At 31.1% G+C, this 25,023-nt stretch overlaps 3 protein-coding genes across 3 annotated transcripts; 1 reads left to right on the top strand and 2 right to left on the bottom strand.

Moving 5' to 3' along the window:
• Positions 1-529: 529 nt before the first annotated feature.
• Positions 530-11,449, bottom strand: LOC137930560 (putative leucine-rich repeat-containing protein DDB_G0290503). Its single transcript, XM_068773854.1, has 8 exons — positions 11,261-11,449; positions 10,824-10,925; positions 10,570-10,665; positions 8,733-8,951; positions 5,033-8,072; positions 4,024-4,176; positions 2,405-2,554; positions 530-1,453 (listed from the first exon to the last, which is right to left on the bottom strand). The coding sequence occupies exons 1-8, from the start codon at positions 11,333-11,335 to the stop codon at positions 1,266-1,268; spliced, it is 4,023 nt and encodes a 1,340-aa protein (XP_068629955.1). The 5' UTR covers positions 11,336-11,449; the 3' UTR covers positions 530-1,265.
• Positions 11,450-12,701: 1,252 nt separating this feature from the next.
• On the top strand, positions 12,702-15,824 carry LOC137930486 (uncharacterized). The gene is made up of 4 exons (XM_068773753.1): positions 12,702-14,054; positions 14,129-14,186; positions 14,278-14,322; positions 14,676-15,824. Exons 1-4 carry the CDS (start codon positions 12,870-12,872, stop codon positions 15,332-15,334), a joined length of 1,947 nt encoding a protein of 648 aa, XP_068629854.1. The 5' UTR covers positions 12,702-12,869; the 3' UTR covers positions 15,335-15,824.
• Positions 15,825-20,032: 4,208 nt separating this feature from the next.
• Positions 20,033-24,154, bottom strand: LOC137930633 (uncharacterized). The gene is made up of 5 exons (XM_068773944.1): positions 24,021-24,154; positions 23,834-23,946; positions 23,045-23,256; positions 21,639-22,377; positions 20,033-20,605 (listed from the first exon to the last, which is right to left on the bottom strand). Exons 1-5 carry the CDS (start codon positions 24,041-24,043, stop codon positions 20,508-20,510), a joined length of 1,185 nt encoding a protein of 394 aa, XP_068630045.1. The 5' UTR covers positions 24,044-24,154; the 3' UTR covers positions 20,033-20,507.
• Between the last annotated feature and the right edge of the window lie 869 nt (positions 24,155-25,023).

Genomic DNA, 25,023 nt, shown 5'->3' with positions numbered 1-25,023 from the left:
GTACAATATAGGCTGGGTTAAATAAAAGAACTTTTTCAATGCTAAAGTGTAATGAACAAATGTAAAAAAAAGTTACTTTACAACTTTGGCATTATAACAACTGCAAAGTTTACGCCAAAGTTAAACAAAAAAGGAACAAATGCGTAAAAAGAAACAAATCAATTGTTTTCAAAATAACAAAATAAATTGCATTTTGCTATACCCAAAGACAATTGCAATGTATATATAGATAAACTAAGTATCAGTTCATTCAATACTTAAAAATCTAAGACAGGGGTGGCCAATCCGTAGCTCTGAAGAATATTTGCAAGTCACATGCACTCTAAAGAATTTTTGTAGCTTTCAATAAATGTAATGCAGTCAGCAATTGCATCATCATATTTTAAAAATTATTAACTTTAAATTCAAACACCGTCACGAAAATTCACGGAACTATCTATCAAAAGAAGAAAATTAATTTAGTTTAATATATATATTTATAAATATATATATATACATATTATATAATTTCTGTATTTAATGTCTTTTTACGTATGTAATAAATACGTATTTAGGCGAAAAATAAATTTTGAAAAATCTCTTGGAACTAAGAGCTTGGCCACCCCTGTTTAAAGAAATTTTAGTTGTATCAACACATTGTGTGCGGGCGCTTCGTTCCGCTAGACTATACCTAAGGCGGATATTTTTTGACATTTAACGCGAAATAAATATTTATTTAAATTGCGATAACTTGAAAAACACTAATTAGTATTTGGTTTTTTTTATTACTCAGAATTGTATTGGTCATAGTTCTGTGGGCATCAAAGTGTGTACACTTTATTACAAGTTAACCCTATTCTACCAGGAGTATATAATAAACATATTTATATGTGATCTGCTCTTTAGTGTTAATAACGACTCAATATGCGATCCGTTACAATGTGTTAATAAACAATTATTAAATATAAGTTTAAAATCTTTTATAACACAATAAGGTAGAGTTTAAAGATAAAAAATTAAAATCCATCTTGTACTTCTATTTTTTTCTCTCAGACTCTGGTATTTAAATTAAAACAATAGTGCAACTGGATGTAGACTATTGACATCACTATATGTTAAGAGAGTCATAATGTACAGACAGTAAGTAAAAACTAAGAAACTGACTTGAATATTGTTGTAAAAGTATTTTTAAAAATCTTTAAATTTTACTTTTAAAAAATATACCTTATCAACAATTATATATACTTTGAAATATACTTGAAATATACACAAACACTCAATAACTCTCATGACAGTTTATTTCCGTCAATGTCCAATCTCTGTCGTAAGACACCTCCTAAAATAAATTCCGTGTTCACTATCACAGCTCCTCTCCGTTTTAGGGAGGGCCAGAGGTTCCTGTCCGCGCTGCAGGATACGCAGATCCACTTAGGCCCTCCCTCTTTCCATGTACCTCCGGAACATTCCACAATCACTGAAAATTAATAATTTAAAATAAGTAAAATTTGCTATATATGAGCTGTTTTCTTTGTAAATGGTGTGAATTCATTTTAACAAAAAATAGTAAATAGTAATGATTGAAGTTGATACAATTAATAAAGAGGTTATTATTTATAAAGTTTTCTCATTTTCATTGTTTTCATCATTAAAAATTTTCCTAGTTTATGAAGTTACAAATTATTAATAATTACTTTGTAAATGGTGGAAGTCCACATTTCTCATAGACATACTACTATTTAGTTCAAAATTGTACAACACAATTTCCCCATAGTTGGTACGGGACATTTACAATGTTACCAGACATAAAGGCACTAAAGAAATTGTACAACACAATTTCTTTAGTGCATTTATGTCTGGCAACATTGTAAATGTCAAACATATTTGTAGTTTCCCGAACTTTTGGTTTTCCCTCGATTATTATTATAAAGTCCCTGTATGAAATATTGTAATGTGTCGCATTTATTTACTTATCTTAATTAAGGTGATACGTATTATTATTATACGTTTAAATCTATTAAGTATTAAGTTGGTAATAAGTATGCTTTCCATATTGTGTAATTAGTAAGAGTAAAAATAGTGTTGGAGAAACAACACGTATAAACTTTTAAATTTATTATTCTCTTTAAAAAAAGCACAACGCAATAAGTAATTGACACTGAACTCTAAAAGTAGCAAAACAAAATGAAAATAACACTGTATTAAAATTGCTTTAATTTTTAATTAGAAAGGGAATCCTCGAGTTTTGATGGCATGGTGCAATTAAAAAACAAATGTTGACATCTTTTAGAAAAAAAATCAGTTACATAACTCAAAACTAGAATATACTGATGTAATTCAATCTTAAAAATGCCAGGAAAGTGCCACTTCGAATAATTGACACATTCTCGCCGGGCTGGGAACTAATGTTTACAATAACAGTACTTACATTTTATCTCCATCGGACAGGGCGAAACGCTCGGCGTCGCAGACAAATTATACCCCTTTAAAAAATTTCTCCGGCCGGTAATGGTCTTTTGCAAATTAAACTTGAAGAGTTTTTCCTTCGCCTCGTTTTTGATTAAGTACATCCATGGATCTGTGAATTAAATAGTAGTAGTTGCAAAAGGTAAGGCTTCTCTCAAAGATCGAAACAACCGGTCTTGTACTCCCCGCATCCAGCTACTTGTCGCGACTATCTTATTGCTTCATCAAGTAGTAACCTATCTATGCCTTAAACCAAGATCTTAAGTACTGAATTCTGAGGAGGCACTAAGACCCCTGGCCCACGGCGACTTATTGTAATGATGATGGCAACATTGCTACTAACGCTTGTTAGTCATGTCACGCTGCATTGCGACGGGAAGAAAATAGGAGTTTGGAGCGCGAGTGGAGAACCGGGCACCGCGACTGAATCGTACAAGTCGCCGTAAGCGAGGGGCCTAAAAACACTTCAATACAATTTATGACTTTTTCTAATATAATATATGAACTTTTAAAAAAGTCAGAAGCACTTTGATACAGTACTGAATGTTTTATTAAATAATTTAAATTTCTTTATATATATAAAGAACAATATCACAAATATAAAAAAAAATATTTATTTAATGTATATGCTAGAAAATATATACAAAGTTTCATAATAATAAAGGCAAAAGTACAATGTGCAGTCTTATCACACGAGGCAATATCTTCCAGACAACCATAGTATGAAAACAGTAGAAGTATAAATAATGGGGAGTTATCATGTACAACACAAATATACAAACATATGTATACAGCGTATATATTACATAATAAATACTATAACTGTCTTGGATCTCACTTTCCTCAAAAAGAATAAAGGAACAGAAAAAATAATAATTAAAGGGTAAATAATCACAGGTTCCGTAAATATTTCATAACCATTTTCTTAAAAATAGGTATTGACTTAGGAAGTTTTATATTTAGAGGTAAATCATTCCACAACTAACAGCCTGTGTGGTTAGGCTAAATAAAAAAAATTTGGCCATGAACAAAGAATGCACTAATATTTTTAATTTCATTTTCTCTGATTCTCTGATGATCTCAAAGCCCTCTCAGATCTATTGTGAAGAAATTGAAGTCTTAATTTGAGATAAGAGAGAGTGAGCAGATTGTAGAGATAAAGTATGTGAACATTCCGGTGAAACCTTATAATAATTGATATATAAATGCCCTTTTGTAATACGCAGGAAAATATATGTATCAAAATTGATATTTGTAATCTTAATTTTTTTTTCAATTCATAATATATATTGAATTATTTTTCACAGAGCTGACCATAAATTATTGAGGACCTAATAATAACAACAGTAAAATAAAATGTAATGCAATGTTAGCCTATAGACACCTACTGCAAGGCATACACCTAATATTTGTTTTATACAAAAAAATAATGTTATCAAAAATCATAGTTTCAGATTGAAGAATAGAAAAATTACAACTGAACTATAAAAATTTAAATTTAAACTTTTTTTATATATTCGGTTAAAGTTTACTGTGACAAAAATAATATTTATATTATAAATGTTCGAGTTGAAAACTTACCTACAATCATTTTAGCGTCGACACACGCTTGAACCCAAGTGGGACCAACTATGGGCCGACCCAAGCCAATAGCACACAGCAGTTTAAATGTACGTTTTATATCTATGGTTAGCACAACTGTACATTGCATTACATCCGTCACAACAATGGCACCTGAAAATTTAATGAAAGATATTAATGAAGCAATCACAAAAACTTTCAGAATTATTTGTTTATATTTTAAAATATACAGGAGGCAGCAAACTGGCTATTTGAGAACTAATTTGAGGCACTTAGGTTTAAACAGATTTACTACCTCTTAAACTTATATAACAAATTAATTTAATTAGTTCCATTGCGAAAATAAAGTAATAATGACATTATTTTTTAGTTTTAAGATTGTTAAGTCACAATTGGTATAGTCCTATAACTTATTTTGTATTTTTTATTAATTACTAATTATGACCCTCTATCATAACCACGAGAAGTATGATAAGAGAAAGTGCATATTAATTTTGTGTATGTATATAATGTGTTTATTAATAGAAAAGATATTAAATTGCTATATTAACTATTTTATCAAGGGGGGAATTGGTATCATTTTTATTATAAGATAAACCTATGCTATAGAGTAATAATTCCAAGGCATTTATTCTGATACACCACTTTCAAAATTTCCAGGTTCCAGTGGTATGCGGCTTCATTTCAACTATATTTCCAAAATTCGTCAAAAAATATGAAAATTAGATCTAAAGTCCTAGTTCCAGCTACGAATTATTAGTTTTCTATATAAAATTGATTGATTGTGCTATGAGTGAATGTCAAAAAAGTAAAGTAGGATAAAAAAAATCTATCATTCACGCTAATGTGGACACCTGTTGTGTCTCGTGGACTAGGTTTCCACTTAATAATAATGTAAATAGTAAAGTAGAAGAAACACTGTGTGCTGATAATTATTTGTCAACTAGATTAATTCTTATAAAAGAAATGTTTGAAATTTGTTAATTAATGTAAATGGAACCCATCTTACCTAATTTTTCCAACTTGAGTTTAATCTCTTCGCTTGTAAAAGCCGTAAATAAAACATTATGTGATTTAGTTTGCCTGGGGGTAACTCTAATAGATATATCATGTTCCGAATTAGTTGCAGATCTTGCGTTTTTTATACTTGTGGTTGATTTTTCAGGCAGAGACTTTTGGAGATGTTTACGTTTTGGGGAATCTACACCCGATTCAGAAGATATGTTATAGACAGTACTCTCTCGCCCTCTTATAGAGGTCTTACCAGAATCAAGTTCATCATGTTTTTTCTTAGTATTAGAATGTTTTAATTGTTCATCAATATTTGTTTCACTGTCTTTCTTAGCTATTTTTTGTCTTTTACTTCGTCTTAGTTCTTTTTCGGGTGAGGAAACTATATTAAGATCTTGATGAGAATGTTTTATTTTATCTGTCTTGTCAGAAACTTTTTCAATTTCTTTTGCTTCACTATAACTATGAACTTTACGCCTATTTCTAGTACTTCGTTGGAGAGTTGTTTCATATGATGAAAACTGCTTAGTGGTATTTTCATCATCTTTTTTACTAGATTTGTCCTCTGTCAATATATCCTTGTTTTTCTCTTTTTTATCGGCTCTTCTGCTAGCTCTTTCTAATTTCTGTGAATCTTTAGAATTTTCGGAAACTTTGATATTTTTATCAGATTCTTTGGACAATTTATTACTCTTTAGTTCTGTTGGACCTTTGTCACCCATTATAGATTTTTTATTGTCAGTTTCTTTCTTCACTGTGCTATTATTTACGTGCCTTTTATTATCATTTGATGTTTTGTTATTACTTTTATTTTTCACTATTGGTTTGGATATTTGGCTTTCGATGGCATTTAAGCGCAAATTTAATTTCTTATCACATCTTTCCAATTGGTCAGCCTTCACGGTGTTATTACTGTCATTAATATTTTTAACGTCATTCAATTTCATTTTTTCAGCTTTGCTTTTTTTAAGTCGTGATAAGTTTTCGCTAATAATATCTTTGTCAATATTTTCCTCTTGTTCTGTAACATATTTAGATACAAGAAAATTTTTGATTGTAGGACTATTCTGCGCTTTAGTGGTAGGCTTCCTAACCCTAGTACTTATTTTTGTTGGTAGTTCACCTATTTCAAACTTTTTAGTCAAATCAATTTTAGTATTTTTACGTCTAGTATGTTTATGAAATAAAATTGGTGTGGACTGTGTTTCCGACTCATTTTCTGTTTCAGAATCACTTGATATTTCGGCGGCAAATGTTTTCGAATTTAACGTTACATTCTTTTTTATTTCTTGACTGTTAGGCAACTCGGTTTCCATAAATGAAATGGGTCGAATCTTTTTTGGTGTACTCTCCACATCTGAACTATCACTAGACATTGCTTTTCTCTTTGCAGTCGTCTGTTCTTTGACCCCAGTTATATCAGTGACTTGACGATTTGATACACTCATAACAAATTCATTTATTTTATCATTCCTATCATTGCACTGGATTGAGTTATCTGGAAGGAATTGTTGATCGTTTTTATTGAGTGACTGTGCGGTGTCCGAAGGTTTATCATTCTGTGACAATAAGACATCATAAATATCTTGTGTGCTCTGATAGAAATTATCATCATCATCGACATTATTCTTTTCTCCCGAAATATTTTTTAATTTATTTGTGATCTCTTTCCTTCTGAAGTCCTTTACAGATTGATTCGGTATTTTAAAAGGGCTTGTCTTAGGTAATATTTTGCTTTCTTCTATAAGTTTTTTTTGTGTTACTTCTAATACTTGAGTTGGTAAATCCTCAAAAGGAGATTCTTTAGTATTTTCGGAAATATTTGAGCTGTTTTGAACGTCAACTTCGTCTATGACCTGTGTAAGCATCTCTTCAAACTCTAAACCTGTGGATGAACCTTTCATTTCATTTGCTCTAGATGAAGAGATTATTTGTGTAGCTACTAAATCTTCAAAACTTTTTCTGTTCAAATTTTCAAATTTTGAAGTATTTGAGTTAGCGGGAATTATATCATCTTCACAATCAGTGGAATCATCATCCATGTTTAAGGAATTTTTCAAATCAATTTTATCTTTATTTTTAATCATACTATCTATTTGATTGGTTAATTTGTGAGGGGTTGAACTCTTTGTTATATCCTTTTCAGAAATACTTTGTTTATGATTTTGACACTGATCTAATTTTTCTGGAATTTTTTGTGTAAGAAGTATATCAAAATCTTCACAATCAGTTGTAGTGTCAGAATGCACTCTGAGTCTTTTATTTGTTAATATCTTTTTGTCATCAAGGTGAATTGACACTTGTCGTAGATTACTCTGGTTTAAATTTGGTGGTGCTGTTGTTTTGTCAATAAAATCTTCAGGCAGTAGTAAAGGCTGGGATTCAAAGTCTTTTTCATATGGTTCCCTATCTATTTCCTCAAACAGAATTTCTTCATCTGATGCATTAAGGTTAGTGTTTGATTTCTCTTGTAAAGAATCTTTAAAATTTTCATTGCCAGTTTTACCACTAGTGTTTTTTCCTTTGTCTTCACTATTCAATAATTGTCGTGTGTCGGCATTTAGAATGTCACTATTTTCTTTATTGCCTATGAAAAGATTAAGTTTTACCCCAAGCTGATTGGGTATTTTATGAATATTAGGATGGTTTTCATCATTCATTATGTTTTTTTGTGAATTTTCAACAACAGATGGCAATGAATTTGTACAAAGCTGAGTGTCTGCAATGTAGATATTATCTATTGCATTCATATTTTCTTCAGAGACTGGAACTTGTGTTTCCATTTCATGAATATTTGGAATCATTTCTCCTTTTGTAGATTTTAGAGAAATAGAAGAATTATTAATAGTATCAGTGGAGTCATCGAATTCCATGTTAATAGAAATTGATTTTCTTGAAGAATTCCAATATACATTAGCAATTTGGTTTGTGCTGACAGGCTGTACAGTAGACTTTCCAGAACTTTTTAGAATATTTATGTTGGTACTTTTAAGTTCTTTTTTATTTAATGGTTGTGATGGAGCAACAAAAGATTCATCCTGTAAAAAGAAATAAAAATTACTTATGAAAAAATAATCTTCATACATATCACACAATTTTTTTTTAAAATAATAACCTTATATCTTTCAAACTAGCATTATAAGTATTGGTTGAAAAAAAATATTATCATTATGGAGATAAGACATACAAATCAACAATGAAATTGTTACTGCAGTAATAATTCAATTAATTTCTTGAAATTTATGTGATGTAATATTAAATATATTACATCACATAAATAAAGTAACAAGCATAAAGTCTATGCTTAAAGCATAGATTGAAGATTTTTTTCGTCTTGCAGAAAGTTGGCATGTATTAAAGTACTTTAGTGTATTATTAATGTAATATTGAAAGAAAAAATTATATGTTGCTCAAGTTATATAACCATTTGGGTTATTAACTCAAGGATTTGCCATATTTTTGGCCAAAAAACTGATCTAACATTTTTCTATGGATAGAATTCTCTGTGTACACTGTTTTATTTAATCACCTTCCCATAGACAAGTTTATGTTCCATTTATGCACATCATTATAGCTGTAAGAAATCCCACTGCTGGACATAGACCTCTACTATAAATATCTATAAAGACCAGATGGATATCACTTGCATCCAACATGAAATTTATGCATTTCACCAAAATATAATTTAATAAACTTACCTTATCACTAACATTAGGAGACTCTGGTATAATTGTATTGGGCAAATTTGTTAATTTAGAAACATGCCTATTTACAATTGGGGTATCAGGAATGTCCAAAGCCTGCGTCATTGGCAAGTCACTGTTATCCTCTAATAATCGAAAAACACCAAAAATTTGCCCAAACTGTACTGTATCACCATGCTTAAGTGGATGAGGAATATATGGCGACAAAGTTTTCTGAAAAAGAAATACTTTAATTTTAACACTAAGTTTACAAGCATTTCTTATGTACCTATCTCTGTGAGCATCTGTCAAACTGCAGGTGAAAATACGTATTTACTTTAAAAAATCAATTTATTCAAACTACATTTGAGCTAAACAATACAAGGCTTGACGTAAAAATAAAATAATAAATCAAAATCTTGTTATCACAGAAATGATAATAATATTGTAAATGCGACAAGGTAATCATTTTTAAAATATTATATGAATATCTTTCGTGCATTTTTCACATAGAATTTGTTGCAATATATATATAGCAAATACTCCTTGTAGCTTTTATTGTAGTAGTAGCCCACATAACAACTTTTTCGGACTTTTGATGAAGGTGATAGAACTGAAACGTCTGAACTTTGAACATCATTCTTGAATGGATGGTTATCCAGCTAATTCCTCACTAAATATGAAATCTTTTCAGATCCGGTATACTCTTTATACAATATCCACACATTGTTGCAGAGTCCAAAATGTTATAAAAAGAACTATCAGAAACACCCAAATTTCACACTATATTTGTGTGCTATCTGGTCTACCTCACTATCACTGCAGTCTTTTATGTATTTCATAATGGGAGTATCAATTATCAATTCAAAAACACTAGTTACACAACCCGATATAATAATTATTTTTGTATAACCACTAGACCCTGCGATATCCTTAAAAATCATCAGCTAAATTCATATTGATCTCCCTCAAAGTTATCCTCAGAAGAATTCTCATTGACAGTTGGTAATTTATGTCAATTATCTATTTTCTGTTTCTACTTATGGTTGGTAGAAAAGTGTGATTGATAAAAGTAGAAAATACTGTGTCAAAATTCAATCATTCTATTGTATATAACAATTCAATAAGCAGAGACTACAATAACCAAAACTTTTGGACAGTTTTTCCGAAAAAAATTCTAACCACTGTCACTGTAGCAACCTAAAGCCTGGCACATGCCTAAGAGATATCTTATGATATTGTTACAAACCAATATGCTGCTGCATATGTAATTCAAAGCATACTGCAGCCTAATGTCAGCTATCACCAGCTTTGAACATTGCTTGTGTGTGTTATTAGTTCACATCAACACATGAACCAAATATCTTTTTGATAAACCTTTTTCAGAGAAATCATTGTGTCATTTAGAACTCAAAACATGCAGTGGAATGAGCAATTTTGTTGAGTACAAAATAATATGACATCCAAGTCACTCACTTTGTTTTGTCTCATTTATAATGAGTGGGTATCTTAGACTTTTTGTTTACACTTTTTACATTTACATTTACTATTGGTAGAATAACTATACAAAGAAAGCAATTATATAAGGATTGCTACATAATAACTTAACCCATCAATTTGACATTCTCAGTAGGTATACCATACAAAAATTTCAAAATTTATGAAGCAGGAGAAAATATAAATTGTTTTTAAAGACTCTCAATTTTGGCGATTTTGTTTGAAATCATCAATTTGATAGGTCCTGGGTAATGTTTTAAATGTAATTATGTAATCAAATTACAAAGCTTGATAGTATATTGTGACTATATATGTGACTATATTGCCAAGACTAGAATTAAAAGACATGACTTACATCAAGCACTTTAGTTTTGTTTGCTGAATCCAAGTCCATAATCATATATTCTGCAGAATTTAAAATATTTATCACTGCATGTTGCCTGGATACAGACTGAAAATAAAGTATATTTTTATATTGAAACATCAGAGGAAGGTTCCAGGCAATATTCCAAGGTATGTTGAGTTTAATTTGTTTTCAAACTATCCCAAAAAACCATTTATAATTTAGATCTCTAAATATAAATTATATGGTTTTACAATAATACCCACATGTAAATTTAAAACAATATTGCATGTTTGAGGATCTCTTCCTATTTTGTTTGGACCTTTGTTCACTGGATATTTTTGACCACATATTCCCAAAACACCAATCTGAAAACAACAAACAACACCTATAAGTAATCTAATCTAATCAAATCTAATTTATTATGAATAGTCAAATAACCCAAAAACTTTGGCGTACAACTATATACCATTATATCAGTTATCACAAATATATTGCAAATTCGTATTGTTTATGATCCAAACCCAAATAAACAGAACGAATTATAAAATCTTTATTTTGTAAGGTATAATGGAAAAAACTAATAACAATTGTACAGTACAGGGAAACGGTACTTGGAATTAAAATTAAGCATCAAATATCATGTTTTATTTAGTATACGAAAATAAGTTTTTTGTTATTGGTAAACAAAACATTTTTAAACCTGTTCCGGGAATATTCTTTCGTCTCCGTGACCGCACAAATCTTGCGTACATTCAATCCGCTGAGTATATTCCATAATTTTAAAAACAATTCTATTCAGTAAGTAATATCACGCCATTTAAAAATCTTGTGAATACAATAAAACATTTCGTATTTTACAAAATACGAAAACTGGGATCAGGCGCCTTCCTACACAATTTTAACTCTAGTGAAGCGACAGTGATAACGATGGGAATGTTTTCCATTACACGAATGAGTTTTTAAAAACCTACAAATATTGAGTGTAATTAAAAAAAGAAATAAAATATTATTTTAAGTGCTTCTATTTTTTTATTCAAATTAAATAATCTAATATGAAAAAGTTATTTTATCACTTAAATCACTCGCGTGTTGAAAAAAAAAACAACATTTGTGATTTAGAAATTGCAATAAATACATTTTATTTTTAAAATATTTTTGAAAATTGGTTACATATGTGAAATAGAGAAATTAATATAATAGAATTTATGGAATATGGAAAGAAAGATTTTTTTTCAGCTATCCCGAAAATGTATATTATTTTAATAATGTTGACTACATTAATAATGATCCTTAGTATAATATCGTTTGAACAAAATGGAACCGAGCAGGTTCTTTTGTTCTGATACTATGTTGAAGAAATTAAAAATATATACCAATACCATTCTTGGCCTGACCGAAATTTTTGTACCGAATTAAAAACATGCATTGCACACCATAAAAGGCATCAATGTTAATGCCATTTAATAGTCAAAATAAGAATACTTTAATAAAGTGTATTGGGTACGTTGTTCAGACTCTTTTAAACATTCAGCAGCAAAACGATTTAATCTAAGCTTTTTGACATTCATCAAGTTAACTACTATCACCTATAGTTGTTAACTTAGTATTTAAAGCAAACACATTTATTTTGAGCTTCTTTTTCCTGATTTAGTATACCACCCATCTTGCCACTTACGAAGATCATTATCTAAACTATTATGCTGTGTAAAAATGTAAGAAACTTGACATTGAGAACAAGAGATTTTGAATGTGTATATAACGAATATAATGGTTTTTGTTTAGGTACACTAGGTGATGAAAATTACCTAATGATAGGTCAACCAATACAGCTTTAAAACGCACTTTGTTTGGATACGTATTTGTTCGCATTTTATACATTTAATTTGACCCAAAAACGATAAAAAAAGGTATTTTAATACTCTTAATGTAATGACATAGGTAGTTCTTATCACGAATACAAATAGAACTACAATAGTATAAAGAAGGATTTAACGAATATATCAAAATAAAAATGACATCTGCTATAGATAGTTAATGTTATGAAATGCAGATGGCGGTAATTGATAGTGTACCTTAGGTAGCTGTTTTACAATAACCTTATTTACTTTACTGTGAAATCACATCTTTTGAAATATTATGTACTACTAGACCACTTTTTCTGTAAAAAAGAACCTATGTTTTGTGTTTTCTTAAAAATAATTTGAATAAAGTAAATATATCTTTTGCGTTGTTTATTGTGGTTATTGTTCCTCCGGTTAGTATAGTAGTAGTGAATAGGCGCATTCGAATTTTGTTACTTTCAATAAGTGATGGAATCTCAAAATCAAGAAAATATCTCTGATGAGGATATTCCGAGTGATTTTTTTGACGATTTTAGTAAAGACGAATTTATAGAAGGCCTTAGTGTAATTGACAGCTGGGAAGTCAAAGAAGGGGCACCCAAACGAAATTCAAGATCACGAATAGCAGCTGCAGTTGACGGTGTTCGTGATCTGCGTGAACTCATTCGAGATGGAAGAGACGGTTCCGAAATGCAGTATGAAAAGAATGAAAGTGGGTGTAGAACGAGTCGACCTGAACGCTATTCATCTTACGAAAGATTGTCCAGTAACAGTCGTCGTGAAAGGAGTTCCAGCCGAATAGATAATTACATTAAACCAGGTAGTCGGCGGGATCTTCGTAAAACTAATGAAGCTATTAAAAGAGACAAAGAAGTCAAAGTTAAAGAATATCTCAGCAAACATTTAGACTCTATCGAAGACTTAAAACCTCCTGGAACTGAACTGGACGATTTTCTTAATGAACCATCGAGTTCAACAAAAAGAAGATACAAATCAAGAAGCCCAGACATGATGTATGAAAGACACAATGAATATAAATACCGAAAGTCACCACGACGAGAGTATATCCCAAGAGAAAGACGCAGTATTCATCGTAGTCCTCATCACAATTATTATGAAAGTCACAGAAAAAATAAACATTATAGTCCACAACGAAACTATCATCATCATAGTCCAAGTTGGAAACAAAGAAGGCACTATGGTCCTGTTTACAGTCCAAGGAGAAATAGCAGGTCTAAGTATAGCTCTCCACAACATAGTAAAGGCTACTCCCGAAGTCCTGTAAAGTATTCCTATATTAAAAAGCAGAGAACATTAGAGCGGAAAGATACTTTCCTATATCCAAATGAAATATGTCAAACTGTGAGTGAATCCTCACCCAATACAGTTGCATATCAGACTGGCCAGCAAGAATTTTATGCAAACACTTCATTACCTGAATATTCTGGTGGATTACCAGAATATTCCTATACACAAGATAATTATCCTCATGGATCATGTGATTCTGACTCAAAACTAGGTTCAGGACCAATTATGAATTCAGCTCCCACCATGGTACCACCTCCAGCTGAAAGTACATCCACCATTTCGCAAGTTCCTGTTAATGTTACAACACAAAGATCACAAGATAAACCTTACGATGCATTGGCTAAAGTAAATATATGCACTATTAAAATAATAATTGATTTGTATAATTCATTTAATTAATATAACAAAAAATATTGCAGTTGGTTGTGGATGGCACACTTTCAAAAGAGGACTATTTGAAATTGCGCCCAAATAAAGGTAAGATGTTCATTTATGCTATATTATAGTAATATTTCAGAATAATGGATACATTTCTCAGTCACATATGAAATTTATGATTGTATTACAGGTGTATATATGGACAATGCTGTGTCTACCCACATCACAGTAAAGGGTGGGTAGTTGTTGAGAAAGATTTGATATTTATTACATTGTTTGCTTTATTTGTTATTGCCTTTATAGTTTTTTCGCTACTATTAATGAACTGTGCACTTTTGTGGTCAATTTGGAAGACAGTATTGTTTTAACTAATCGAACACAAAGTTTGCCTACTTTTTTATTGATTTAGTTAAACTGGTTGACAAAACTTTGGTTATAGAGCTATTGTTGACTTTTTAAGTTAGTGTGGTGTTCATGTTTGTGTCCAGGCATAAGGATTTAAAATTATATGCCTATAAATGTTTAAGTACATTTTAAATCTCTTTGATAATTTTTTAATGATACTGATGATGACTTTTGCATTCACAGTGCTAGATCGCTGCGTTGAAGCATTGACTAAACTTAATAAGTTAGAATTGCCTAATCGTTTATTAATAAATAATAAACTCCTTGGTCAAGAAACAAAGAGTCTTACTCCAAAATATTGTTCTCCATTGAAGAGGCAAGCAAGTGTAGATTTTTATTTCACTAATACAAATGGCAAATTCGAGACAGTGTCGCAAAATCGGCAAGTGATTGAAAGTATTATATCAACTATAGGATTGAGTGATGTTGTGTCACAATCAAAGCAAAAGGATTATAGGAACATGAAAGACGCAGCTGTTCAAACAACTAAACCTTTCTGTGATGTGTGTCACATTCGTGATTCTACCAAAACAAATGAAGTTGGAACTGCCATTGAGCGAGAACATTTTACATCTACAGTGCATACTCAAGTTGTGGATCAAGATCTAATTAATTCGAAGACTGTGTTTAACCCAAGTGGAAGTGTACCCCAAAGTGAACCTATTTCAATTGCACACCTCACACCTGCTCAGCTGGTGTCTCAACTTGCAGCTTGTGCAAAAACTTTGAAACAATCTCAGCCTATGCAACAACCTCAGTACAGTAGGCGGAATACAGGAAATTATAGCTACAGTGGAAAAGGAAGTCAGGAAGAATCTTTCTATAAATATCCTTATCATTAAGTTTGTTAAGTTGTGAAATAAATTATAAAATCTTTCCTATTGTTATGTGTAAATGATGCTTTGTTTCAAATTCATGTAGTTTTTTGTTTTGTTCGTATTTGTAAAATAATGTCACGAGGACTGACTAAAGAAGAAAAATGCAGTTGATGAAGACAGAAGAAACTGAAGGTTAAAGAAGGTTGCAGGAATGTGAAGATAGCCAGAAGTGTTACTATTACTTGTATATTGTGTGTTTAAATTGCTTATAATAATGTAATGCTGTTTATGATGGTAGATCATTTACTGCAATGAGCAATTTTTGCACTTTTGGTAGAAAATTATACCCATATTATGATTTCATTGTTTGCAAACTGTGTTGTGAAAGTTTGCCTTTGATATTATGAAATATTTTGCAGAGGCATAAGTGAGAACTTGCTAATAGTTTTCTTCTCATTTTGTTAGCTACATGTATGTTAAAAATATTTGTAATTGTAATAAAAATCTGTATAAGTAGTGGACATACAGCTTATAATAGACAAAAATAAATTTGACTATCATAGTTTTCTTTTTTTTTTAAAAAAAACAAAAGTATTGTGTGAAGAAAGCACTACTTTATGAATGATGGTGAAGCAAAAGTTGATTAGTTATAACTGTAAAAACTTGGCGTGAACATGTATATAAATTTTGTTATTGTGTCAATTTGAATACATCAAACCTTTCCCAATACATATTGGGTGTATACAATGGAGGTTAATAATATGTTATAGTATGTAGTAATTTTGGAGAGTTCTTATATCTCTACCAATTTATCGAATTTAAAGATTAAAGCTATACTTTTCTTTAATCCAAAATAATGTGATTCTTACAGAGGCAGTACACAGGACAGATATATGAGAGGTAAGTATGAAATAAATCAGATTTTACGAAAGTTTAAATCAGCAACTCTATTTTTTTACAGCTCTTGGTACCACTTGGTGTGAAAAAAGGGAATTTTCATTGGCCGACCAAGAATAGAAGCTTTTTTGGTCAAGATCTACACTTGCCTTAATGTAATTTATAGATTTCACTGGATTGAAGGGGCAGAATGCTACAGGAGCAGAACCAAAACCTCGTCTAAGTATCTTAAGTTCGAAAGCTTCTCCGGGAACCAGGGCTGGGGCTCGCACGCGAACCTCGGCTTAGGCTTTCTCGAAAATCTTTGTTCGGGCTCCCCAGGAACATCGTGGGCTGCCTCTAAGAACTTCGACTGTGACATCACGTTAGTTATTTCATTGTGAAGCCTGTCAAGATCGCTAAGAAGTGCTTATACGGGTGTTTCATTCGGTGATTTGGCCTGATAAGGTTCCTAAATACGCGTTTAACATCTGATCAAAGAATGTGCGAGGGGTCAAAGACTAGACTTGGTCAATTGCTATTACCTGGATTAGATTATTACTACTACGAAAACCTTAGAGCTGGAAGAAATAGCGGAAGAAACTTTAGTGGCGCTTCTCTCCAAGATGTTGGAGGGTCTATATTTTTCTTGGTTCGTATCTGACCGTGCCGGCGAGGATGGCTAATTTTTTAAATGACTGCGAATTTTTTTTCTCTAATCCAAAATCGTCCAAATAATTAGTGGAAAGCGTTTCTCGGCTTATAAATGGTGCGATATTTGAGTGTTCCAGGAGTGTTTGTCAGCGTGGCTCCTATTTTTTTTATGGTCCCCGTTATTGAGGACCTCTCGTTTACCTATCTTGTATGGGATAGGGACTTTTAATTTTTTATTAATATATTCACACACTTCTATTTATTTTCATTCTTTTCTTTCATATATCTTATTATCTCTCTTTCTTCATTCTTTCAGTTTTTCCAGTCTTTCACTTCTATTCTGTTATCCTTTCATCCATCCTCAGCCACTACATGCTAGTTTACAATTTTATTTTATTTATTACAATTACGCACCTTTTTTCCCATTTTTATTTTACAAATTAATTAATTTTTTTACTATTTTCGTGCTTTCTTTACAATATAATTTCTTGCAATATCTGAATCATCTATATCGTTTTATTTTTATTTATAGCATTTTTAATTACCTCTTGGCAGAAGCTGAGGAAGCATCCTCTCTCTTCTTTATTTTGCATTATGGCCGCAATGTTATCTTCTTGTAACCTTTCGCCTATCCGGCATTCGGAATTTGCGCGCAGTCTTCCGAACGCCGGACAGTGGGCCACAAGGTGGACCACGGTCTGGCCCACGCCCGGTTCACCGAAACACGAGGGGTCCTCCTTGAGCTTGAACCTGTGGAGGTACTCCGAGAACCCCCCGTGCCCCGTGAAGAGCTGGACCAAGACCGAATCCATCTCGACACTGCTCCTATAATTATAGAAGTTGAGTTAACGACCAGTTTTCTTTTAGTGTTATCTTACACAATACTTTGCCTTGATACTTTTGGACTGTATTTACGTGCTAAGTTTGATGATACTGCAAAAGACGGAAACGTTAACAGCGCCGGAGATCCTCTTTTTTAAGTTTAATAATATCAAAATTGCCAGTGTTTTAGTGAATTATAAAATTTTGTGTATTTCGTTAATGACTTAAGAAAAATCACGCGCTATGTTTGAAAGTGTTGTTTAAGATTTCGTTTTTGTGCTCAGTTAAACCAGTTGAGTGTCAAAACGTTTCAAGATTAAGGTAAAATAGAGAAAGTAGGATACATTTTTTGTGTCACTAAAACGAAGCGAAGCAACCGGCCAAATTGTGCGGTTTTTAACCCTAATAGAAAATGAAATTTGAAAACCGTTACTAAGTGGAATTAAGGCTACCGTAGTGGCAATAAGAACATCGAAGAAGAGACTTTCTTGAAGGTACATCAGTTGATAAAATTATATAAATCGAGTCAGACCAGCATTATCTCCACTGTTTTAAAGAACTGAAAAAAAAATCCTTAAGAATCATTTAGAAAAAGATGATCCCAAAAAGAAACTCGAAGAGAACAATTGATACAGACAAAAGATCACATTCTTAGATAGAACATATTGATATAGAACCATTTTTTGAGCCGGTGGTACGTATGAAAAAAAGGTCACATACAGACTAGAAACAGTTCAATAGACAAAATTTATATTAATATTCGAGGAACTAGCTTGTAAACTTTTATTAGGAACACTTCGCTAAAGCTTGGACTCATACTGTTAAACATTTGACCAGATTGAACAAGAGAACTTACTTAAAGACAACACAGAATTTTTTTTAATTTATTAAATTTCTTTGTGATAAAAAGGGCTTCAGAGTGGCTTTGTGAAAAGAACTGGTCCAGTCATTTACCGTTAATGACATATTTATACTAGAATTAAGAAATTGCCGTCAAAATGAGCAAACGTTATCAAACAAAACATCGAATAATTCGTCTAAACCCACGCCTTCTGTTAAAAAAATGGGTGAGGTACTTCTTTACGAATAATTATATCTTTTATTGATAATATTGTTAAAGTCAAACTCAGTATCAAAGGCGGCTTAACGTATAGTGCAGGGTGTGCAATGCACACGGGCGCCGCCGTCTCAGGGGGCGCCGCGGCGCTCCTTACATTTTAACCTCTTCTTCCCTATCAGGTAAATAATATAAAATGTAGCACTATGTATGTTAATATAAGTGTGGCGAATCTTTTGTACTATTTTTTCAAATTACCTGCATTAATAGTATAAGTTTTAAAAGTTCTTTTTACAGATCCAGAAATACTAATCATCAGGCAAAGACTGATTGGATCAGAGACCTCGTTTAAAATATGTCATTGGAGACGACCATTGACCGTGTTCATTTTTGGAAAATTTGTCGCGTACTGTGTTACACCATGTTTGACAGTCTTCCGTGTGTTTTGCTTCGGCCACTGTGAAAACGATCGTGGTTCGGACCAGCACTTAGAGCTACGGCCTCGTTGTCGCCGGCCTTCCACTTTTCCGGTAATTAAAACTAGTTCATATACAATACAGAAAAATATATGTATGTGGTACAACGCGTGGGAAACATTGATGTTCTCAGGAAAATATCTTGACCAAAATTACATTCACTTATTTTTAAACAAATCTGCGTATCTTACTGTAGAAGATTCAAATAAATTCAATTATCGTATTATAATCCCAATTTATGTACCATAATTAATTCACATTTATAATTTATTACATAGTTTTTCACCTCCTGAAAAGAATTTAAACACCGAATTAAAACAAAATTAAGTATGTAAATGCAAACCTGCCCCTTTGCATTTATACATTAAACACAAATTATTATTTTTATTTTGATTGTGGAATTAGCAAATTTATCGGTATTTATTACTAAATACCAATTTAGTTGTCATAAAATTCAGGACTACATAAAAGTTCACATTCATAACAATGGTCACGGTATTTACATCATCTGATTAAATCTCTAGCGACTTTTTCGCCCACAGTTTTTACTAGTAAATAACAACTATCCTGGTCTCATTACACTAAAACAGAAGACAATATGTTATAAATCGATTGGGGGCTTAGTCCATGTATGGATTGTTGAACTCATTGCTGCACAAACACAGAGTAAAAATATAAATATAAACAGAAGAATAGGTAAGTAATTGTGTTTAAACAATGTCTTAGTTCTGTTTTAATTATTTATAACATAACACCAGGATATATGTATATGTGCAATTTAATAACCTTTAAAATCAATAATATTAAAAATAAACGCATCTGTTTAAATTAGTCGTTTTATTTACTTACATGATATCACTAGCTTATCTTACATCATTTTTTACAAAAAGAATAAATATATATAAAGCGCATTTAAACAGTATATAACTGGTCATTTTAAATGGTAATAAGTAAGTTAAGTAGTAAGAGCTGTTAAGAGATTTAAATGGGTTACTCAAAATTAAATCGACTAAAGGAACTATTTTCTGAGTACCTTCATGCAAGCATCTGTAGTTTTTCATTCTACTCGTATAAGCAGGTATATATCACGTCCAGTTATTTCCAAAATGCTTTTTCAACCTCTTCGTGGTTAAATCTGTTTACTTAATCCCAGACTTATAGTATAAAAGTTCTACCTATGTAAAGCAATCAGTTCTTTATGTACATATAATCCAAATATCAGATTTCTAAGTAATGCAGTCTGAGGGGTTATAAGTTAACTGTAACTTTATATGTAAGTAACAGAGTACACACATTATTAAATAAAGGACACCTAATCATCTAAAAAGTCATCGAGCCACTTTTCAAGATCTTCGGGAGATTCAATGATAGGATTCTTATTTGGTTCTTTTTCTTTTACTGAGCTCACATCTGAAATGAAATAACATGCAATGTACATATTGCTTAATTATATATATATATTATATTTGGAATAAATTACATAAATAATTCATTTGGTAAGGCTAAAAGCCTAATATGTAATAAAAATAGAGAGCTTTTCAATTATTATTTTTTGTTGGGGAATACCACATTCCCTTTTTGCCTCTGGTCTGGTTACCACACCCATGAGAACGTCCATCCGAGGGCCGGTAGTGCCTCTATTCGGAACTTATAGTCTAAAAAGAACACATATGCAGCCAAACACTCGTTACAAAAATTTAGTTAAGATTTAATAATTACTGTATTGTTTGGTACAATATCAGTTCAGAGTAATAGATATAGTATATGCCAGACAAAATAAACAGAAATCGATTTAAGCATATACTGCAGTATTGAAATAAATAATTATCAATTTTTTAAGGACCTTAAAAAAAATTTAGACAGCTATATAAAATTATAAAATAAATTTTGGTATAGTCATTGGAAGATGTTGGATGCAGGGGCTTCCTAATGGACCTTGAAAATCTGTGAGGGAGGACTAAAAGAAGCAGTAGATGGTCCACGGCTAAAATGATTACCTAATATGATAGAAAAAGTTATAGTTAAATTACGAGCCTTCAGAATCAAGTTAACTCAAAAATGCCATGTAATATTTTATAACTTATTGTTGGTCATATAACTATAATAAAAATGATGGCAGCTTTGTTATGGTAGTAGATGTCATCATTATGCCTGTATGAATGCATTTTTACCTTGTTACTATTTTGCTAAGAATATTTGGAAGGGCTTAATTGCTTCACTGTTTACTTAATGAACTATTTTTGCACACACGCAGATATAATTTGGCATCTCACTTGTACAAACTAGTACTGTCTATTTAATCTCTTAGTTTTGCACCTAGTGATTTTTAGAATACAAAAGTGCTTTCTATGATATACCAGCACTTAAATTTAAGTACATGCATTCTGAAAAATGCAAATCTCTGATTTATGTTGATTACAGGATGAAATAAAAAAAGACAAACCTTTGATAACTTGCTGAGGTAAATTAATATTCTTAGGTTCTGGTTTTATTTCAACTTCCTTAGCTTTAGTTTCAACAATATTTATTATATCATCAATATCATCTTCCATTTTATTACCCTTATGTTTTGTTTTAACATTATTTGAGGGAGAATTTTGTTTATTTTGTACTAATTTTATATCTGAATTAAAATTTGGTAAGTCTGTCTTAACTTCTTTGGTATTAAATAGTTTTATTGGAGTCTCAGGTTTTGTGGCATCTAAATCTTTTCCGTTCGCTATACTATTAGGATTGTTTTCTATAATTTCAACAGGTTTTTCTTCTAAAAATGCTTTGTTATTGGGTTTTTCTGTAAAATCAATATCTTTAGTGGTAACTTCCTCAGCTTCATTTAAGATTTTGTCACCTACTGTTTCACTGTCAACATCTTTACTGCTTAATTGTTTTAAAATCTTTTCCTGAACTTCTAACTCTGGTGTAGTGAATGTTTTATCATTAAAATATTTTTGTTTAAACTTTGTAGCTCTGTGATTCATATTTAATATATCAGTTTCATTAAATATAGTTTGATCTATACTATTTCTTTCATAAAAAGGTATTGAGGATAGAGCTATTGCTAGATTATCCATATCAATTTCAAAATATTTGTCATATATAGATGGCCCTGTGCTTATATCCCATGATTTTTCATGTTTGAATTGGAAATGTCCCCCAACAGACGAAGAAGCCTGGATCAAAGCCTATAAATTAAAAATACGTGTTATGTAACAAGAACATACTATAACTAAAATATACTCAAATTACTTTACTATGATAAACCCTCTTTACATTTATTTAAATAATCATCATGCTTATTAATATACACCTACTGCAAGATAATGTCCTCCCCTGAAGACCACCACAACAACTAGTCTTGAATTGCCCACATCGAATAATTACCTGTGAACTTGTCTATATCCACGGTCCATTTAATCGGAGGCCTACTGGCTTATGGACGCCACTCGAGAACTATCAGCCCCAACTGCCACACTTTCATGATTGATGTGCCCAGCCGATTACCACTTCAATAAGCAATTCTTTGGGCTCTGTTGGTAATCTTGGTTCTTCTGTGGATCTCCTCAATTGTGATTTGAACTTGCATATTTAAATAATAAAGATATTACAAAATCATCTATTTTTTTTTTCAGTAAAGAATAAGATTTTAGTCTATTACTTGATGAGAGATAGTGGACAGAGGACTTTGTTCAAGTTGTTGAAAGACTCTAGATGTGAACCATTTCTAGCGAGTTATATTGGAAATCCATGAGGAAGGCCTATGTTAAGCACTGGACATTGTATGGTGACGATGATTCATAAAACAACTTTGTTAACTTCATGTTACTTAATGTAAAAAAGATAATAAATTACCTCATAATCAGCTCCCATATTCTCTTGTTCTTCAATATCATTGTAACTATCAATAGGCATTTCATACTTTGCCCAATTACTTTGTATTTCCTTCTTCTTATATTTTGAGTTGGCCTCCTCAGTTATTTTGAGTATTTCATCTGTTTCCCTTTTTAAATTTTTATAAAATTCTGGTCCTGGTGGTTCATAGGCTGGCTTTTCCAAAACTGGAACTATTCAAAATCAATTCTTATTAAGTACCATACATACTTTAATTATATGGAATGCTTAGTAATAGGTAAAGCTTTAAAGTGGTGAATGTACAGCAAGATTCCTGTGGAATAATGTATGGTTCACCATATGTAAAAATTAATGATTTCAGAAATAATAAACAGCATAACAACTATAATACAGTAAGAATAAGCTTTAAATGCTTTTTGGATTACTATATTTAAAAATTTATTATCATTTATTACCTGTCACTGCAGACTGTACTGCCAGAATTTATTGACCTGTCGCATTCCCAAAGAATTTCAAAATAATTCAGTGATTGATGATTGGAAAAAGGAGTAAAAGGTTTTTGCTGACAAATGAGCTACATTATTTAAATCTTTTATATCTTTAACCAACCAGCCTCCATAAATATATTCAACCTTTATAAAGGTATCATAATAAATTGTCTATGTAAGAAATACATTAGAAATTGTATGACTTATATTTTTATTTACCGAGTGTAATTGATCATTTTCAATGAGATTGTATACATCTTTTTACATTTAAAACTATTTTAAAAAATGTGATCTAGTTTACCTTTTGGAGTATCGGGTTCTTTATTTACAGGAGCAGTCTGCTTAATATCTTTCTTCTCAGCTTGTACTTCGTGTCGTCGTCGAGACTTTCTCTGTTCTTTAGGGTCATTTTTTCTAAAATGCAAAACATTCTACTAAAATGATAATTATTTGAAGGAATTTACTATTTACTTATTATCGGTACATACTTTTGTTTCCTTTCATCCGGCATATTTGATAATAATTGATTTAATTAGCAATATAATGGACGGTGTGTTCTTTAATAACAATCTATATTTAAAAAATTAAGTCAAAACTATGAAATGAAACTAATAAGCTAAGCCAGCTGTTCAATTTTAAATTAAAGTGAAGTGACATTGACATGTGGCTTCTTACATTTGCACTATTTTGCGTTACTATAAACGCAGATAAATTAAGAAATCGGATAGAATAGCTCGCATATATTGAATAATATTTCTTCTATTCAACAGTGTATCGGGATAGATTTAAAATACTTGACTTTATGTTACATTAACTCTGATAGTAATAAATAAGAAAAGAAAAAGATGTACTAAATAAAATAAATTAACAATTATATTAGCAAAATTTTGAGGTAAAATTCATGATTATTTTACACAAAGGTTTTTTTACAAAATACAGTTCGATGTCTGTAATGTCTATCCTCTCATGACTTCTGGATCAGGTATCAACAGTCAAATCAACAGTGGGCAGGCCACGTACTGCACAAAGTAAATACTAGCCGGGGCTTTAAGATTCTGGTATGGAGATTAGGAAACGGCCAGGGCTGCGTAGAACTTTAGGTTTCACGGAAGATGCTAAAAAGTTGCTTTCAACCAGTCCTATAAGAAATTTATGTTGAAGGCCCAAGTCTAGCAGTGTAATGATGATTGTAAATATATAATTTATTCTTTCTGAAGTTCGATTCTAATAATCGATATAACACTCTATTTACAAGACTATAATTCGTAATTTACCAAATACATTTAAATTCAAATACATATTGCTAAAAATATCAAACATTGATACAAATTTCAAACATGAAATTCAGATGAATTATTATGTTTCTCATTGATTCATTAGAAGATAAATTGTTATAAAATAAAAGTAAAAAACTAAAAAAAACACTATGATTTATGATTTTTGTAAACTTATTTTATTATAAAATTTGATAATAATACGTCATGATGCTTA

This window comes from Battus philenor, unplaced genomic scaffold (genome assembly GCF_028537555.1).
Source record: "Battus philenor isolate CCGP_79_NKW_IND1 unplaced genomic scaffold, ilBatPhil1.0.hap1 SCAF_11, whole genome shotgun sequence".
In the NCBI taxonomy this organism is placed as follows: domain Eukaryota; kingdom Metazoa; phylum Arthropoda; class Insecta; order Lepidoptera; family Papilionidae; genus Battus; species Battus philenor.
This window is presented reverse-complemented; position numbering and strand designations above follow the sequence as displayed.

What these genes read in the sequence shown, in the direction of transcription:
- LOC137930560 (XM_068773854.1), bottom strand. Translation starts at nt 11,335, where the DNA reads ATGGAATATACTCAGCGGATTGAATGTACGCAAGATTTGTGCGGTCAC. An exon ending in CTCCTAATGTTAGTGATAAG is followed by an intron (nt 8,073 to 8,732) that starts GTAAGTTTATTA and finishes TTCTTTTTACAG; the next exon opens with GATGAATCTTTTGTTGCTCC. An exon ending in ACTCAAGTTGGAAAAATTAG is followed by an intron (nt 4,177 to 5,032) that starts GTAAGATGGGTT and finishes TTAAATTTTCAG; the next exon opens with GTGCCATTGTTGTGACGGAT.
- LOC137930486 (XM_068773753.1), top strand. Translation starts at nt 12,870, where the DNA reads ATGGAATCTCAAAATCAAGAAAATATCTCTGATGAGGATATTCCGAGT. An exon ending in CTTACGATGCATTGGCTAAA is followed by an intron (nt 14,055 to 14,128) that starts GTAAATATATGC and finishes AAAATATTGCAG; the next exon opens with TTGGTTGTGGATGGCACACT. An exon ending in TACCCACATCACAGTAAAGG is followed by an intron (nt 14,323 to 14,675) that starts GTGGGTAGTTGT and finishes TTGCATTCACAG; the next exon opens with TGCTAGATCGCTGCGTTGAA.
- LOC137930633 (XM_068773944.1), bottom strand. Translation starts at nt 24,043, where the DNA reads ATGCCGGATGAAAGGAAACAAAA. An exon ending in AGAACCCGATACTCCAAAAG is followed by an intron (nt 23,257 to 23,833) that starts GTAAACTAGATC and finishes GATTTTGAATAG; the next exon opens with TTCCAGTTTTGGAAAAGCCA. An exon ending in ACCTCAGCAAGTTATCAAAG is followed by an intron (nt 20,606 to 21,638) that starts GTTTGTCTTTTT and finishes ATTTCATTTCAG; the next exon opens with ATGTGAGCTCAGTAAAAGAA.